The following is a 19,570-nucleotide window of genomic DNA, read 5'->3' on the forward strand; positions in this document are numbered from 1 at the left end:
TTTTTTTTTTTTTTTCGGGGTCAGAAACACAAGAAATTAAAAGGCTTAACTCACCCTGTAAATCATGTTCCCACATAAACCAGTTTTCTCAATTCTCAAATTCAGCTCCAAATCATATTAAACATGCCCTAAACAAGTAAGAATACAACATCCGGTGAACACGAAAGAGAGCACAAAGCAAACAAACCAGACTAACTAAATCACCAAATCAAGCAGAGACGACACTGGAAAAGAAAACCATGGTCACTACCAAATGGAAAATGTGAGCCATGCACGTAGAGAAAGATCGATCAAGATCAGAGGGTGGTGGTGCAGGATCCAATTAGCAATGGAAGGAGTCGGTAATATGGCATTTGACAGGGAGTTCCATGGCGTGGTCTGGATCAATTCCAAACATAGGCATGTAGCTGGAAAATGAGCAAAGGCAAGTCAAGTCGGCAAGCTTGAGAGCCGTGCAACAACGACCCTGTTGCGGGACCTTAACAGCTGCAGCCGCCACAGCTGGTTTGCAGGACATCAGATCATCAATGCTTATCCCACAAATATCACTGGGGTGTACTACAGGGACAGCATTGGCCCCAATGGCGGCTGCAACCACCACCAAAGCAGCCACCACGGCAAGCTTGCCAGTATTACCCGCTGCTCCCTCCATTGATAACCGATATATCCTCTCGGAGTTCAACTAACTAATTACTATGCTTGTGTAGTTAACCTGTGGATATAGTGTTGATGATATTGTGGTTTCAGGGATATCGGCTGGAGCTTGTATTTATAGTCGTGGAAACGTAAGACATGCAGAGAGGAGGTGGTAAGAACTAATTGTGAGTCGTACCTCCCGTGATTATGCGTGTGACTGTGTGCGCGCGCGCGTTTTTTTTTTTTTTTTTTTGGTATTGGAAATGGTGAAAGAAATGCGAATAGTATAATTCAAATTAGAGTGAATGATTAAAAAAGTCACAAAACTATTAAATATGACACAAGTTTGTAATGAGAAGAGTCGCTAAACTGGCAAAAATAGGTCATGGAGATTATTTTGTCAAATTCTATCGGTAAATCATTGAAATTTAACAATCTTTTTGGTAAAATTGCCATTGGCAATCGATTGTTTTATAGGTAAAATTTGATAAAATAACCTCGTTCACCCTTTTTTTTAATTTAGTGATTTTTGTGGCCATAAAAAAGTTTGATAATTGATCCGTGCCAAATTTAATAGTTTAGTGACTGCCATTCACTCTTCAAATTATCCCATCCTTTAAAAATGTAGCAACTCTAGTGGCTAGTCAAACTCTGCCACCCTTTTCTCCAATTTCATGCATGTTGTTTTTTTGTTTGATTGCAACGTCTTTGTATAATTTCCCATAATATATATATATATATATATATATATATATATATATATATATATATATGACTATGCATAACCTACCTTTTTGCTTTGACGTGTATTTATAAAAAATGACTGAAAAAAAAAACCTACTTTTGAATGATCATAAGACAAACTTCAAGAGTTGTTAATTAGGAAGTCATTGAACAGCCAACATACCTTTAAGGTGTGTTTGGATTGTATTTTCCGTCATTTTTCATGAAAAAATTACTGTAGCGATTTGATATATGTGAGAGAAAAAGGTGATAGGGAAATATGATCACGAAAAACGATAATATTTTTCGACGAAAACAAGCAATCCAAACACACCCTAATAGGGATTTACTTAATTTCTAATGGATGTCTCGTGACTAAGTGCCACATCTGTTGGCTTTATCCACCAATTTGTACACCAAAACCTCACGGGCTTGCTTTGTATGATGGGGTGGACTATTTTAATTAGCGGCTTCTAAACAGGATTAACTTTTGCATCGATCTTGAATCGCTTAATTCCTTGGTTTGAAAAATTTTACTAGTAAATTTTATTGAAGAGGGCTGTGCCGGTTTGCACTTTCTCTCTGTCAGTAGTGTCATGTGGACTCGAAACTTTCTTGAAGCTTTCTGCGGGTCTTCGGAATTAGGTGAATCTCAAAACACTCTGATTACGACCGAAGCCCGTGGTATACAGTGCATCGCAACATCAAACTACTCTTATTATCTTAGTTTAGTTGCTAATTAGTTCTATTCTATGCTCGCAAACACTTCTGCTATTTTGTGACAGAGTAATGATGGCTACATTGTTTGAATTAATCTTATACACAGTGAGTGACAGTGTATGCGCTGTCACGGTTGAATATATGTAAAGTTTGAATTTCAAATTCGAATTCAGATTAATTATCATGCATTTAATATTATTAATGTATAGAGTGCCGGGCTAAAGAAAATTATTATAGCATATAATGTTGTAATTCGAATTATTGCAAATCCACCCATGTTTGGGAACAGGTACAGCAGAGTAGCAGAGGTTTATGGAGCTGTATTAATAGTTTTGATTGCAATGATTAAGATAATTTAGTGGTATTAGGTAAGTCACATGAGTTAGCGCAGCAGCTTTAAACACTACTGGTAACAGATAGTATGTCACTATGTGAGGAAATTATCAGCATATAATAAACATGAATACTTCTTAAAATAATATTTGGGTTTGTTTGGATAGTGTATTATTTGAAATATTATTTGGAATAATTACTGTAGCACTTTTTGTGATGTGATGTATGTGAGATAAAAAGGTGATCGGGAATATAAAAAGGTGGATTGGGAAATACGTTTATGATGCAAGCGAAATATTATTTGGAATAAAAGCACTGTCCAGATAAAAGCATTATTATTAACAACTAGTGGCTTATCAGAATTGTGGTGCTCTTGAAGTTTCAAAAATCAGAAATATTGGCTTCAAACCTCCGTTCTCTCTCACTTCGTTTTTTAGATCCCACTCATTTCCTGTCGAAAGGAGACGAAAGAAATTGGTGATGCATGTATACAGGTATTAGATATAACAATGTTTGTACTTTTTCCCCCTTCAATTTACCAAGGCAATAACAAAAAAAAAAAAAAAACACGCGCGCGCGACATTTTTTTGCTAACAGCATATCTTCATGGATGATTTATTATTGAATTGTTTTAAAAGCTGATTTTGGAACTGATGCGAGGATGCTTTGGAAGCTTGAATGCAGGGCGAATTTAGTTTAGTTTCACGACGAAAGCAAATATTAAACCCCATGCAAAATCACGCAGATTAGACGGTGCCTTTTCAGCATATGACATTTGAACCCATGACCTAGGATGCGTAACCCATGCTGGATGACAAGGCCTGCCCATATCCATCCAATATGACCTACCATGCTCAAGTCCAACAGGAAACGCTCAATTCAATTGAGAACTCTCAATGCAAAAAAAAGAAGTAATTAATCTTTTTTACATTAACAATGTATACGTGATCAGTGTTATATAAATTTTAAATTTAATTTTTACAGACATATCATGAATCTAATATTGATAGCATATACGCTATCAGTGTACGGAGGATTTATTTAAAAAAAATTAAAAAAGAAAAAGAGAGAGGCTTGTGAATGACAGAATACGAGCGTCACGAAGCACGTGACGAGAAGAATCAATTGACGTAGCGTGGGATCATCTTGGAACGATCTAAAGGCGGCAACCAGTGTGGCGGTGCCACGCAGTACCATGTGACGTGTCACCTGGGAGAAAGAAACACCCTCTCCCGCTCATTTTCTGGAAAGCGAGCTGGTCCAACTCCAACCACGCCTCCTACAAAGATAACCACTTCTCGCCGGATCTGCCTGTGATTCCTCCTCTAAAACAGGGGATTATTCGGAATAATCTTTTTTAAGAAAATGCTAAAGTACTTTTTGATATAAAGTAAATTATTCGGATGCTTACTGAACTTTTGAAACAGTTGAATTTTGATCATTGAACTATTAAAAAATTAATTTTGACTGTTAAATTATCTAAAGTTTAAATCTCGGATCATTATATTAAATTTAATCATTAATTATGTCCTTTTTTTTTTGTCTCGTGAATCATGCAAGCACTTAAATCTGTTATGTCTAATGATTAAATTTAACAGAATGATCAGAAATCTAAACTTTAAATAGTTCGATGGGCAAAATCAGATTTTCAATAGTTCAACAGTTAAAATTCGACGATTCTAAAAAGTTTAATGACCATCCAGATAATTTGCTTTTTGATATATTACATGGAGACAAAAATATGATTAAAAAATATATTTATGATGTAAGTAAATAAGTTTGTATAAATAATAAACTATCCAAATAAATCCAAACGGCTATTTTAAATAAATAAATTTGTGCAAATAAAATGTATTTATTTCCATTCATTTTGTTCCGCTATTTCAGCCCTTGTCACCAGCTATTCTATCAATATCTCCATTCCAAACACCCCTGCTCCTCACCCAAAATCACATAAACATAGAGTATTGTTTAAAATATTATTTAGATCAATTATTAATATTTTCTTGTGATATGATGTGCTATTTCCATTCCGTTGATAGTCTCATGTTTCTTTTTTTTTTTTTTTTTTGAATTGTCTAAACATGTTTGTCACTTATGCAATATAACAAAAAAATATTCTTTGATTACCCAGTTTACCCTTTGAGTGTTGTCACGCTCGATTTTGGATATCTTCTTACACATAGGAAGACACTAAAAAATCTGTTTCATTGAATGTGTCTACCAAGGGTAAAGTGGGAAATAAGCAACATATGGCCTCAACTTTTGCTACTACACATTTATTAAAAAAAAAAAATTTCCACTAAGAACACAAGCAACGCTATTATTATTATTTTTTTTTTTTTGCATGACGAAAAGAGCTTCTAGTTGGTAAAAAACCGAAACATCAAAATTGTTTTTAATGAAATAGCCAACTTAGTGACTTACCAAAGGAAAAAATTATTCATGTAAGCAGTATTACAGCATACTTTGTCTAAATTTTAGTGATGATAATAAGAGATCAAGCTAATAACAGGAATAGAAAACGTGATTGAGAATGATTAAAAGTAAAGATATGATTTGATTGACATAAAAATAAAAAATGTACAATTAATACAAACTTATATATGGCAGGTCATTAATAGATTGGATTAAGTTGACTATAAATAAGGAATTGTGAAAAGGACTATAATTAATTGTAAGCCAAAAAAAATGAAGGAGTAAAATCCACAAAGATATAAAGTGACACACTTTTTTCTTGCAAAATAATTTGCCACTTGGTGTGAAGATAAAATAATTCTGTCTACTTGATAGAATATAGAAATTAATGGCCAAGTTAGTAGCCTACCAAAATCGGAATTGAACATTGCTCTCTCTCTCTCTCCCTCTCTATATATATATATGTGTGCGTGTGTGATACTTGAAAAAATGTGTTTATGATATAAACAAAATAATATTTGAAATTTCTTTTGTATCTATTAATTATATCTTTTTTGCTGCAACTAATTAGTTTATGGCCGATCAAATTGTTGCTGCTAGTTTCTACTTCTATTGTGCGTATCCTAATTTCACTTAGCCACGCACAAAAGAAATGAATAATGACTTTGCCCGGGTTATGACAAAATTCACTTTCCAACTTTATTTGCATAGCAACTACAAAACGAATACACAGAAAAGTTTTTCCATGTCGAGTTTATTGATTTAGATGATTCAATGCACTCTAATAAGAAACAGAATGGGTAATTCCACTTACTTTACGGCCAAGAATAGTAAAGAATAATCAATAATATATAGTGATTGCGTACAAAAGACTTGGCAGCTCTTCCATTGTGGATTTCCTAAAAGAGTCTTGTTGAATCATATCATGGTTTCTGTGGTTGACCTGTGGAGAAGAGTCTGCAAATATGGCTTAAAGAACCTTTCTTTGCTTTATCTGAGCTTATTTGGTCCATATAGATGAAGTTTAGAATGAAGGAACGACATTGTGGAAAGAATGGAGAAAAAAAAAAAAGAAAAAGAAAAGGGAAACAAGGGGAAGTGGTTATAATAAGTACTACTAAAGTTATGGCGGTGCAAGGAAGTGAAAGTTGGCAGGAATTAATAGATTAAGACTAAGTGAAATTTTGTTGATGTGGCCAGCCTAGATTGGTAAGTGTACTTGATCAAGGGGATCACCTTGATACACCTTTTTTATTGATTTAGATGATTAAAAGCAATCTAATAAGAAACGGAATGGGTAATTCCACTTACTTTCGGGCCAAGAATGCACACAAAAGACTTGGCAGTTTTTACATTGTAGATTTCCTAAAATCCGAGATAAACCCTTTTTGCCTCAGCTTGTTTTATCTCGGTCCTGGCCCTGGTCCCGGTCCTAGGTACGTACATGGCGTAGGAATAGTGGTGTGTTTTGTTGTACATTAATTATAAAGAGTCTTCTCTATCTTTGATGAAACTTTTCCCCTTGGGCCTTGACTGCCATCACCACCATATTCTTTCTTTCTTTGAGCTGAAGTTTTGAGGTCTTTATCATATTGTTATCTAGTTACCCTTTTTGCGCGTTACAACTGTAGTTTGATCACCTTTTTCCTGTAAATCTGTTTCTAGATTTAGGGGAACAGATGGAAGAATTGTGGAGGCATAAGAGGAGAAGCGGTGGAGGTAGACATTGCTTCCCGCGTTTTCCATCTGCAATCCTGAATTAACTCATGCGTGCAAGCTATTCTTTGTAATCTCAAGTAATCCCTCTTCAGCCACTACATTTTTCTTGGTCCTAAACGGTTTTAATTCTCTTTAAGCTTCTTCATTTCTCATCAGCCCCTGGCCTTTACTCTATCTCTATCTCACCTTCCTTTTCACGTATCACTTTCCTCTTTAGTAGTATAAATTAAGTTTCAAAACATCCCCAGTATCAGATAATTATCCAATCAACATTGTTTTCTCTCGACTATCTGCTTTTGCCGTAACCTATAGACTTAGTCGTCTTCAACCTCGAAACAACTAAAAAGACTCGATCTTTCGTGTATATTCAGTACCCAATCCAATTTGCTGTTTCTTCAACAGTTTCTATCAAGTAAGAATCCCTCATTAGTAAAGTTTCTTCCTCACCCTTCCCCCCTCTTGCATTTTCAGGACTGCTTGCTGATTTTCGTGGAGGTTGTTGCATCTGGGCTGCCAATGATTTACTTAATCTTCAATCCCATATATCAAAGCTTCTTAGAATTTGGGTGCTGAAGATTGAAGCAAAGATTTAAACTTTCTGTTTGCGTTAGCTTTTAACAATCAAATTGAAGGGATTTTTTGAGCAAGGAATTAAGGGAAGAATTTTAAGTTGGTTTCCTTGTTTTTGCTTAGATCTGAATTTGGAGGCCATGGGAAGTCATATGAGTAAGAAGCCTGGTGAAAGTTCATCTGCAATTAGCAACATTCAATTCACGACTGAGCTTAATTCATATGAAGCCGCTTGTAAGATGGATGAGGGTTTGCAGTCCTTTGACACAAGTCTCCATGCTAGAACAAACCATGTTATCAGTACTCTTGCTGCTGGCGTAGAAGTTAGGGCCGTCTCATTTGATTCTTTAAAGGAAGTCACTGGATGCCTTCTGGACATGAACCAGGAGGTTGTTAAGGTTATCTTGGAGTGCAAGCAGGATATCTGGAAGAATCAAGAATTGTTTGAGCTTGTGGAGGAGTACTTCGAGAACAGTCTCAAAACTCTGGACTTCTGTGCTGCTTTAGAAAAGTGCCTAAAAAGAGCCAGGGACAGCCAATTGCTTATTATGGTTGCTCTACAGCAATTTGAAGAGGAGGATGGAGTTGAAGGGAATAGGTACAATAGGACTTTGGATGAGTTGAAGAACTTCAAGGCTGCCGGTGATCCTTTCACCGAGGAATTTTTCGAAATTTTCCAGTCTGTGTATAGGCAGCAAATTCTGATGCTTGAGAAGCTGCAAATGCGAAAGAGTAAGCTTGATAAAAAGCTCAAGTACATCCATGCTTGGAGAAAATTGTCGAGCATTATCTTTGTTGCCACATTTGCTGCTGTTCTTATATGTTCAGTCGTGGCTGCTGCTATGGCTGCTCCTCCTGTTGCGGCCGCTCTTGCCGCTGCTACTTCCATCCCACTGGGATCAATGGGGAAGTGGATTGATTCTCTTCTGCAGAGCTATGAAAATGCTGTCAAAGGACAGAAGGAGATCATGAGCTCAATCCATGTGGGCACTTATGTCACCATCAAGGATCTGGACAACATCCGAGTGCTGATTGACAGGTTGGAAATCGATATCGAGTCACTCCTGGCAAATGTTGATTTTGCTATTAGTGAAGATGCTGTGAAGCTTGGCATAGAAGAGATCAGGAAGAAGCTCGATGTATTTATGAAGAATGTCGAGGATTTAGGGGTGCAAGCTGATGTTTGCAGCCGGGATATTCGCAGGGCCAGGACTGTTGTTCTCCAGAGGATCATCAAGAATCCCAACCATTGAGTGAAAGAAGTGAGTGCCCATCTTCATTGCTACTGCTATGTTCCCAATGCGGTTCAACCTTTCGCTGACACGCTGATGATTGTCAATCTTATTATTATGTATTATCTAGCCTCTGTCTTTAAATTCAAACTTTCCTCCTCCGCATTGCTGATAAGGGCTAGTGATTCATTCATTATCATGTTAATCTGCTAGAAGTTTGTTCATTCTTTATGTAATTACGGTTCCACAAAGCTCATTATTGCGTTTTTCCTCGAGAATTTGATGTTTCTGCTTTGGCCTCATCGTTCTTTCTTTTTTTATATGTAATGAGTTTAGGCCAAGGACGTCGTTACTTTTGAAATTAGGATCTTTCAAATTCTATCACTGCTACGGACGCACTGACTTTTAGGCATCTTAGATTCTAATCAACATCAAGAAGTTAAAAGCATCATAATGGACGTTTCTGCTGTGGCAATCACACCATTTTTCGGTCGATCTCAATCAGCTGATTGCAAGGTCGACCAAAACTTTGATTGATCTAAGCCGTTGATCTTCATATAACCTGGGGTTCATGTTGCAGTTTATTCGTAAAAAATATGCCACCACAGCTTCTTTGATCTTCTAAGTGGTTGTTTTCTTTGGGTTAAACAAGAGGTGGAGTCGTCTGAAAACGACTAATTCAGCATCAAACGAGGTTCCTAGCAATTGGACTACTATTGCTAGGCTTCTTCCAGAGCCTTTTTTCTTTGCTCTTTTTGGTTTGGGGGCTGGGGAGGGGTATTCTTCTCGGATGCAACTGGTGTTGTCTCCTGTCTACAACCAGGTTAGTTAAAGACAACGTCATGAGATAATGTATATATAATCTGCCTCTAGTCTTGGCTGAAGTTAGAAGTAGAGGACTAGGTCGTGCTTCTTTCCGCGTCCGTGGTTCAATCTTTCAGTCTCAGTTTGGGCAACCACGCCAACTTCAGTATGTGGTTTGATAATCTGTCATTTAGGGTGCAACCCAACACAACGCCCCTTGAGTCTCCTGGCTAGTGACTGTACGCGAATGATCCTGAGTAAAAGTCAGATAATAATAATACTGCAAAATTGCAAATGCAGGAATGTGCCCTCAAAGAATGAAACTGATGCAGCAACATAGGATCTGCTCCTGTCATCGAGTGAAATGTTGCTCGTTTTGTGAAAATCCCACTAATCTTTTCATTCTGGGTAAAATGTTGTGACATAATCACCTAAAGACTGTTGTCATCAACCAAGAGTGTTGATGAATTATAACAGTTTGGCAGGGGAAGGATGAAAAGTTGCGACACCATTCTCAAACGCCTGATTTGTGTTGCCATCTTTCCTTGCAAAATTCCTGAGCATCGGCTATTAGGTTGGTTCCCACTGGCTGAACTCCTCACCTGTATTCATTAGAGGAAGGGATAATTTCAGAAACCTCCCCCGAGGTTTCTGACAATTTCACAAACCTCCCTGAAATTAAGGTTTTGATAACAAAATTAGTCCAATTAGAAAAAGTAACATTAAAAAATATTTTAAGGAGAGAGATGAAATTTTGATTCTATAAATACCCCTTATGCATGTATTTAAATTGTATTAGTAAAAAACAAAAATAATTAAAAATTAAAAACAATTAAGGTTTTGATAACAAAATTAGTCCAATTAGAAAAAGTAACATTAAAAAGTATTTTAAGGAGAGAGATGAAATTTTGATTCCATAAATATCCCTTATGCATGTATTTGATTCTATAAATACCCCTTATGCATGTATTTAAATTGTATTAGTAAAAAATAAAAATAATTAAAAATTAAAAACAATTAAGGTTTTGATAACAAAATTAGTCCAATTAGAAAAAGTAACATTAAAAAGTATTTTAAGGAGAGAGATGAAATTTTGATTCCATAAATATCCCTTATGCATGTATTTAAATTGTATTAGTAAAAAATAAAAATAATTAAAAGTTAAAAACAATTAATACACACATTTCACCACTCAAAATGTTCGTATTTAATAAATTAGACAACAAAAATTTGTAATAAGACTACACTAATTATCACAAGATTCAGCAAAACAGACAAGTCATCTCTTTTAACATGATATTCGCTATGATTCTTATAATTTTGAACAGAAAAATTTTAAAATTTTGCCTTTCTTTTCCCTCCTTTCTCCATTAGGTATATCAATTGATGTTATTTTATAAATACAAGTCATTGTTCATTATTAAAGAAATTTTCAACAGTTATTTTTGTTAATTAATTACTAATAGTTAATTAGTACTCTAATTACTTAATTGTTAGATATTAGTAAAGGAGAATGGAGGGAAAAAAAAAGACAAATTTCAAAATTATCCCTTAGAGGAATCTTACGGATCACACGGATATCTAATTTAATTACTTTAATAAATTAATCTAGTCAAGTTTTATTTTCTTGATGCCAAGTTATCCAATTTAAGAATTTCACAAGAGTAATGTTAAACTTTCTTGGGGATTTTTTTTTGTTGTTTGGGAGGGGGTGGGGGAGTTGTAAGGCGGGCCTGTGGCCCGCCCATCACATGAAAATTTCAGATAATTTCTCGGCAGAATTTAACAATTTTGCTTAAACACCCCAAAGTTTTCCACCCTCTGTTTCAGTTTCAATATAATAAGGTTAGTCCGTCTGCATGCAATTTCACCCAAAAAAAAAAAAAAAAGAGAGCAAAAACACAAGGCACCTATCCTCCCTTAGTGAAGAGTTGTGCTAATTAGCACCATTATCGCTAGAAGAAGATTTTAACCAAATAAGCATACCAAGAATCTCCCATGTAGAGTTTATATTGACTTATTCATCTGTCTGTTGGGTGGAGGCTGAACCCCATATTACATGAAAGTATTTCGGAGAGGGTAACACCCCTCAACTCTTCTGCTCATAATATCATAATGGCCTAACCAAATCTTGAAGTTTCTCAAATATACAGATGGTATAAGAGAGAATTTACAAAGCCACAATAGGCCTAGGCCTGATATTAAAGTAAGTTGCTGATGCCAGATATGCACAGGCTAAGGAAACGTACATTTTGAACCAGATAGAAGAGAAAAAGGTTAAGAATGTACAGACACCTGTCAAGGCAATTACGAATGTACAGTTCACCAGACACTTCACCATAGAAAGGTCGCCTTCTATCCCTTCACGTGGAAAATGACCTTTCGAATGAAAATCCGAGAGCAGCTGATCCTTGAGGCTGAATGTTTCCATCAACCACGAAGTTACCTGCTCTTCAGATATCGGGATGTCATTAACATCAACACGGCGTACATGAATGTGAACCTCAGCAGGGTCGACACCAAAAGCATTGTCCAAGAAAGTTGGACAACGTTGTTTATAACCAATTGTAATGTCATAAACTGCCATCATATTAGCATACTGCGGCAAGTCAAGCATCAAGAATATGGAAAATAACAGCAGGACAAAAGAAACCACATAAAAAAACTACAAAGCGCAAGATGATAAGGACTTCATTTGGTGTATTACTTACTCTTAACAACTGTAGGGGAAAAAAAGCACACTTATTTACAGTTTCAAGAGTTCAGGTACATTGTCCTCGGTCATAATTCTGATAATTAGATCGGAAGTTGTAGTAGCAACTTCATCATGTTTTGCAAAATTGACCAGGTAATACTTTAGCTGTTTTGTTAGGAATCACGCTAAGAAACTAGCTCAATCCAGTCACAAGTTATTTATGCTGATCAAGCGACAAAGTGCAATGAACAGATGAAAACAGAGAGCTCGTTGTGAGACTGCAGAGCATGTTGAGAAGGCAAATAACAAAAGGAACTGAGAACCAACTAAAACTTCTGGACATAACAAAACTCCTTACTCATCTTCCAATTTACACATCTTGTTGCTTAACATAAGTACAGGAATTTGGCATCTTTTATGGCTCTTAGAAACGAAGACAACAGGATACAACTTTGGCAAGATAGCAAGAGATTTAATTCTGTCAGCATCCAATATAACGTAGCAAGAGTTATGACTTCTCTTTGCACAAAATCATTGGGTTTGTTTGGACAACAAGAATTTGAGGTAAAAATTTCAGATTTTGTTTTGCTTGCATCATACACACAATTCCCAATCACTTTTTTATCTCACATACATCACATCACACAATGTGCTACAGTAACTAAACCAAATAAATCATCCAAATAAATTCTTATCCAAACAAACTCATTATGTCTCAAGTTTGATTCATGATATTTGTTAAACTGCTAAGAGTAATGACCCTTAGTTTTTCATACCTAATAGTTGCGGGACTCTCTGTAGACATTTCTCCCTTTGGAAGGGTCAAACAGGAATGACCATAGAGAGGCTACCATTTTGTTTCCCAGAATTCTATCAGTAAATTGGGTATTGGGAAGGAAGGAGGGGGGGGGGCGTGGTGGGGATGATAGCCTAAGATTAAGAATGTAAGAAGAAGAAAATGGAAGGCAGGCTGGGGAAAGGAGAAATGCATTTTAATCTCTGGGAGTACTATTGAGAGGTACAAATGACAATGATGGCATCACTGCAGTAGGAAAGAAACTTCCCATTTTCCGAGACAGAAAATAATTCAAAAACAAAACCCTGCAAATCTCCTTTAACTATTTTCAGACACAGCAACTGCGATTGTACCCAAATGTGAACCATCAAAGGATGAAAGGATTACATCATCAAATCTTTAACAACATGGATCAGAGTGCTATGTAAACATGCACGGTTTCCAAATGTATTTCTTACACCAGCCATGTAGGAGGTTAAACTAACCAACCGTGTTTGATGCACCATCATGCCAAAAAAAGTTTCAAGTCTTGAGATTAAAGGATGAAACTTTGAATCAAATTAATGCTGATCCAAGGAAAGCCGCACAGAAAGGACAGAGAAATAACCTGCATCCATCGAGCCCCTCAAAGACTCTAACGAGGCAAAAAAGCCCTTGGATTTTGGAAGCAGCACATTCTTTAGGATCGGAAATCCTTTTTCGGCAGCATACTTTTGACTGCGTTGGCACTTCTCTTCTCTGCATTAAATTAATTAAAGAAAAAAAACCATCAGAAAGGATCAGTCATATGGAAGGACCATTTTTGGTCACGAATAATTAAATGATAATAAATTTTGATACTGCTGGGAATAATTTCTTGAAGCAGAATATGTACTTAAAAATATACGGGCGCAAAAGCTTTTTTGAGTGCTGCTTTATCTTCAAGTCATTATGCACAAAGCTATGGGCTTCAGGGGAAAACCAAATCATTGTTGAAAACATGATTATGCTGACAATTACACTACAAATCATTTCTTTAGGGAGTAAAAATGAAAATAAAACAATGTCTGGTCATCAATTTTACAAGGAAGAGGCAATAGTACGTGAAATCTGTGCCTTCAGGAAAAACAGCAAGCCAGAGTGGATCTTGAGGATCTTTGAAAGTTGAAAGCATCTTATACATAACTGCTTCATCAGCCTCCCATCTTCTCTCCACTGGAATGAACTCCACGACATGAAATATCCAACCAAATACAGGCAATTTCATCAAACTGCTCTTAAGAACGTATTTAATGTAACCATGACATCCCTTTCGCAGTGCAAGGTCCCACAAGTACATCCAATCAACCTCGGTCCGATGGTTCGCAATAAGCAAGACACGTTCCCTTGCTGCAACACAGTCCCCTGAGAACACCACTTTAGTCTTGTTTATTTTTTCAAACAGAAAAGGCCACAAAGCAATCCAGCTTCCCAGAAAGAATGATGTTGCTGTCCTGCTGTAATGTAAGCTGAAAAATCTTAAGACAACAGCTGTCCAAAAACCACAAAACACCAACAGCATAAATGCTGTCAAAACTAACACAACCAAACACAAAACACCTCTAAACGCTTTCCATGGAGTTAAAGGACGGTGCCTTGGTCCATTTCTTGAATTAACCGATGTACACACTTCCATCTAATAAGTTCAAATATCCACCAAACAATTGGATTCCTTAATCAAAAAAATTTTCTGAAAAAATGTCCCAAAGAGCAACACAACCCAGAAAGAATTAGCATCAATAAGTTCACCGTCATAAAGTTAGTTGTGATGTGTCATCAAACAAAAGCTTCAGCTTTCCAAGATCAGAAAATCCAGCACCACACAAATGCTTAGTTCAGGACTCTACGGCATGACTGGCGTAATGGCAGGTGATATATTCGATCTGCAAAATCAAAATTGGAAGATCAATCGCGGAACATCCTTTTCAACATAACCAAGCAACAACCAAGAACTTCTGTATGGAAAAGTTGCTATTAAACTGAAGAAAGCCTACATACGGGTTATATCTAACATTGGTTGTAGACTTGGGAGATCAAAGGTACATTAACATGCTAGAAAGATAAAGCATGAAGATATGTGTGATACTTCACAAATAACTCTTGGACGAGCTAATTAATAATCCATTTGTCCATTCATTAGAAATAAGATGAAGCATAGGTTTGTTGGATATTGTAATTACTACCACTTGTCTTTTCCTTTAGAGCATAATCAACAGAAAGTTCATCAAGGTGAATGAGGTTGAAGATTATCAGATAGATTTGGTATGAAAGCTTGTTTTCTCTGGTTTTATTTTCTCCAGTTAGACTAGGAATAAGATTTTAAGGAATCAATCACAGGCACTCACGGGTGCAGAATACAAATATACAACGTGAAAATAAGTTCCACAAATTACAGAATAAATAATATTGCACCAACTTTACATCAGGAAATACGAGTAGTACCAAAGTTAAATCAGCTGACGAGTCAATTATCAGTTGCCAGAAAGAAAAGCCAGTTCCACAAATTACAGAGTAAATTTTAATATTGAACCTAGTTTTGCAACAGGAAATACTAGTTCAACCAAAGTTAAAAAGCTAATTACTCAATTATTAGTTGCTTGGTCAATTATCAATCGGGGCCCATAAAGCTAAAACCAACAACTTTTCTCTGACACAAGTGTTTGTCCTCGAAGAATACAAGATAACATATTCTTGATCAGTATAGGGTTCTTCTGACCAATAATCTCAAAATTAAACAAGATTATCACTTTCCAGATTAATATCCAATCCGATTGCATTTTATGAACAGTCAGCCCAAGCCTCATTAACCAATAATAGTAACCTACAGCAGAAAAAGCCCGGATGATTACAACTCAAATTACAGAGTTAACTAAATTGAGTACTACCAAACATACGTTTTTTTCGTCTTGAGCTACTGATCTCGAATCAGAAAAATCACAACAACAGCGCTATAGACCGGAGCACAACTTGGATAAACAAGGGAAAGAAGAAGTTTACCTTAATTCTTATCCTAAATGGAGGACTTTCGACTTGATGATATCCAGGATGGGGCATTTAACGATCGAAAACAGTCCATCTGCTTTGGTTGGGATTGGAATGCAACTTTTGCCAGAGCTTCTTGGAGGAGTCTCAACGGTTTGAAGATGACGAGTTCTTGCGACTTGTGAGGAGTACGGAGGAGTGTTGGACCAAGCTCTTGTAAAACTGAAGTAGCGGGCCGCAGTGGCAGGGGTATGCTTCTAAACTCACAGCTAGGGACTTGCAAGTTATCAAGACTTACAATGAACGCCCTCGCCAATACATGCTGACCCTTAGAACATTGAGTAGCGACAAAAGACCAGTCGTGGACTGCTGTTGTAACGTTGATGGCTGTTGGACGGATACTGACTTCAATCAACCAACGCCAACCCAAGTTGATTGAGTTGGCAAAGTGAATCACTTTTTGACAGAATAATTTGAAGGTTGTTTTGATGGACGATTTGTAAAAAAAATCTCTTATAAATTCCAGAACCCTGATTTGACCTGCTAATGTGAGTGTAGCACCGTGAATGATTTGTAACAACTTTATAACATATCCTGATCAGTGATATTAAACAGAATTGTATTCATCTAAACATTTTTTTTTTACCAGAAAAAGGAGATTTCAATCAACCGAATTCTGTCAAGATCCAAAATTTTCCTCCAGGAGGGAATGAAGAATTGGGTGTGTGTGGATTGGCATTATTTGTTTATATTATAAACTCATTTATTCAACCTATCTTTTTTTCTTTTCAATAGTATTTTTATCTTATATGCGTTACATCACATGAAAGTTTGGGTTTGAATTTACTTTTTTGGATCCGTAAGGGTTTGGTTATAGGTTTGGATCTAACTAAATTTAATAGGTTTAAACCTGGATTAAATGAATCAAATCTAAACTCTACCCATTGACATGTCTACTTGTGACCCTTTATTTGTGATTTCTTTTTTTTTTTTTTTGGCTTTTCTCTACACACGATACAAACTGTTTATATTTTGTTATTGAAATGCTAAAATTCTAAAATATACGTCAATGGTTTTTATAACAAATGATGGGCTTCCCAAAATAAATAGAAAAGGTTATGTAAAATTGTGCAACGTTAGTACTAGAAATGACAATAGGCTGAGTTTGGGGTTGGAGACTTGGAGGAGCCTTGCCCTGTCCCCACCCCATTCACATTGTCATATAACTCTCCCCGTCTCTACTCCCGGCTACATCTCACTTTCCTGCAAGTGTCCATGGAGGCACCTTTTTTCCCTCTTTTGAATCATTTCTTGAGGGATAAGAGGTTTGTAGATGAATATGGTGCATTTATGAAGGGATTCTCAAAAAGAATCATCTCTAGTTAGAGTGCTTGTTTGTACGTTGATGGCTGGACTATTAGAAACTGGAGGAAATAATTATGAAAAAACTCGAAACTTCAGGCAGACCTCTCTGTAACTATCATTTGAGCATTTTTGTGTGATTGAAACAAATATCGAACTTTTCTATTTGGATTCAGGAGATGGAGCAAAAGCTTAAAGAAATAAATAGAGAGAGTGAAGAAGAAATGCATTCCGTCGGAAAATTACGTTGTTTTCCGCGATCACATTTTCCTATTATCTTTTTCCCTCACATACATCTAATCGCTACAGTATTTTTTCCATGAAAAATCATGAAAAATGCAATTCAAACACAACCTAAGAGAAGCGACTTTGAGGAACAAAACATGCTTATGGCTGTTGAATTCTCTTCACATAGCTATTGATTAGATTAGTTTCATAGCCCATATGAAAAATAGCAAACATTAGTATTGTTATTAGGAAAATTAGTACTACTAATGTTTAACGTAACGAAACACAAAAAAAAAGAGTTTAACATAGAAAATATAGATATATTAATTATTATATATATATATATTTAGTTAATACTAGAGACGGGGCGAGGGATGGGAAGAAAAGTTCCCTCTCTCTCGCCCCACCCGTCTCATGCCTCCATGTTGGTCATTCGCTTTCGTTGCCATCCTAAGATTCACCCCTAAACTAGTTTCCTTTTCCTTTCTTTCTTTACTAGAAAGAAATTGGACTAAAAGCCAATTGCATGTCACTTGAGTAGAAAAGTTGCTGCCGAAAGGTATAGAAAACCTCTCTGATGCAGTTGGGATTCTCTATGGCACTATTCGGTGTCAAATCCAGTGTCAATCCTATTTATCACGTGATGATAGAAGAAGTTTAAATAAATAACACATGACAAATTAAATAAACAGAACATTTGGCATAAATGTAAAAGTGACACTGAATTATTACTGAAAAAGTGACACTGAAGATCTCGTGTGTCTTTGATGGGCCTAAATCCAGACACTTACCAATAAAGAATAAATGGGAGGAAGCGGTTATTTATACCTAGTTTAACCAGTAGAAATGTCGTTAGCACAAAAAATAAAAAATTCTTGTTGTCCATGTACGGATTGTATTGATGGTTAATTTGTAATTACAATCAATAAAGGGAAAATCATTCAAAACGTCATTCACATTTTACAAAATGACTTTTTTCGTCTCTCACTTTTAAAAGTGTAATTTTACGTCTCTTATAAATTCACATTGACCAAATTTGGTCCATACCTAGGTTTTTGACTAGTTTTTTGTCAAAATCCACCACGTGACTTGTATGTGATCATTTTTAAGGGCAAAATTATCAAATCAATTTTTTACATAATTTGATTTATAGTCCCTCACATTTCACGAAATGAATTTTTTCATTCCTAACATTTTATAAAATGAATTGTTTCGTTCCTCGCATTTCAAAAAATGAAATTTTCCATCCCTCACTTTTTCAAAATAATTTTTTTTATCCCTCATTGATCATGTGTATGAATAGCTTTTTTTTTTTTTTTTCTATAAACCCACGTATATGTCTATTTGATTTTATCTAAACAGTATGAATAACATGTAATTTATTTCTATTGAATTTCATCTAAACATACTTATCGTAGTTATACACATACTATTCAATAAATATATATAGGAGTTTAAAACTAATAATTTTGTTTGAAATCCATGTATATATTTATATGATTTCACCATTTGAATCTATTCAATATTTGTGACATTTCTCTTTTGGTAATAATTTATTTATTGAATTGTATAATAAGGTCATCCAATTAATGGGTCCTAACTTGAATTCTATAATTATGCTAACAAATTTCATTTTAAATATGAAATTTCTACTCGACACATTTAAGACCAACAGTTGAATTATTACTTGCCTTGTGATTGTTTTAAAATTTAAAAATGCCAATCACTTATTTCTTTTTGTCATAATTTTCTTTTATTTATTTTTCTGTTCAAATTTAATTCGATATAAACACTCGATAATATTTAGAATTAAATGTCTTCTTTATTTTCAAAATTCGAGTAAAAAAATGAATATAAGTAAATAACCAACAATTTTTTTAAACCCATGTATATATCTATTTGATTTCACTTGAATAGTACGAATAGTATGTAATATATCTCTATTTGATTTCACATGCTATTTGTACTGTTCAGGTGAAATCAAATAGATATATACATAGATTTTAAAAAAATTATTCACACATATGATCAATAAAAAGATGAAAAAATTCATTTTGAAAAATGTGAACGATGAAAAAATTTATTTGTGAAATGTAAGGGATGAAAAAATTTATTTTATGAAATGTGAGGGATTATGAATCGAATTATATAAAATTTAATTTGATGATTTTACCCTTAAAATATGATCGCGTGCAAGACATGTGATGAATTTCGACAAAAAAATAGTCGGAAACCTAAGTAGGGACAAAATTTGACCAATGTGAATTTGTAAGGGACGTAAAATTATATTTTAAAAAGTAAGAAATGAAAAAAGTTATTTTGTAAAATGTAAGG

General features: G+C 35.3%; 3 protein-coding genes across 5 annotated transcripts; 1 reads left to right on the plus strand and 2 right to left on the minus strand.

Annotated features, from left to right (window-relative positions):
- Positions 1–322: 322 nt before the first annotated feature.
- LOC140035523 (putative lipid-transfer protein DIR1) lies at positions 323–652 on the minus strand. Its single transcript, XM_072076784.1, has one exon. The coding sequence runs from the start codon at positions 650–652 to the stop codon at positions 323–325; it is 330 nt and encodes a 109-aa protein (XP_071932885.1).
- A 5,689-nt stretch (positions 653–6,341) lies between these two features.
- LOC113731323 (UPF0496 protein At4g34320-like) lies at positions 6,342–8,640 on the plus strand. 3 transcript variants are annotated; one of them, XM_027256522.2, is made up of 2 exons: positions 6,342–6,961; positions 7,243–8,640. In XM_027256522.2, exon 2 carries the CDS (start codon positions 7,260–7,262, stop codon positions 8,370–8,372), a length of 1,113 nt encoding a protein of 370 aa, XP_027112323.1. In that variant the 5' UTR covers positions 6,342–6,961; positions 7,243–7,259; the 3' UTR covers positions 8,373–8,640. The 3 variants fall into 3 exon arrangements, with proteins under 3 accessions (XP_027112323.1, XP_027112321.1, XP_027112322.1); XM_027256520.2 differs by having other exon boundaries at positions 6,342–6,626; positions 7,021–8,640; XM_027256521.2 differs by having other exon boundaries at positions 6,342–6,549; positions 7,021–8,640.
- Positions 8,641–11,138: 2,498 nt separating this feature from the next.
- Positions 11,139–15,947, minus strand: LOC113726348 (probable 1-acyl-sn-glycerol-3-phosphate acyltransferase 5). The gene is made up of 4 exons (XM_072074689.1): positions 15,662–15,947; positions 13,729–14,547; positions 13,254–13,384; positions 11,139–11,735 (listed from the first exon to the last, which is right to left on the minus strand). Exons 2-4 carry the CDS (start codon positions 14,298–14,300, stop codon positions 11,326–11,328), a joined length of 1,113 nt encoding a protein of 370 aa, XP_071930790.1. The 5' UTR covers positions 14,301–14,547; positions 15,662–15,947; the 3' UTR covers positions 11,139–11,325.
- Positions 15,948–19,570: the final 3,623 nt, after the last annotated feature.

Source organism: Coffea arabica, chromosome 2c, assembly GCF_036785885.1.
Source record: "Coffea arabica cultivar ET-39 chromosome 2c, Coffea Arabica ET-39 HiFi, whole genome shotgun sequence".
Lineage (NCBI taxonomy): Eukaryota > Viridiplantae > Streptophyta > Magnoliopsida > Gentianales > Rubiaceae > Coffea > Coffea arabica.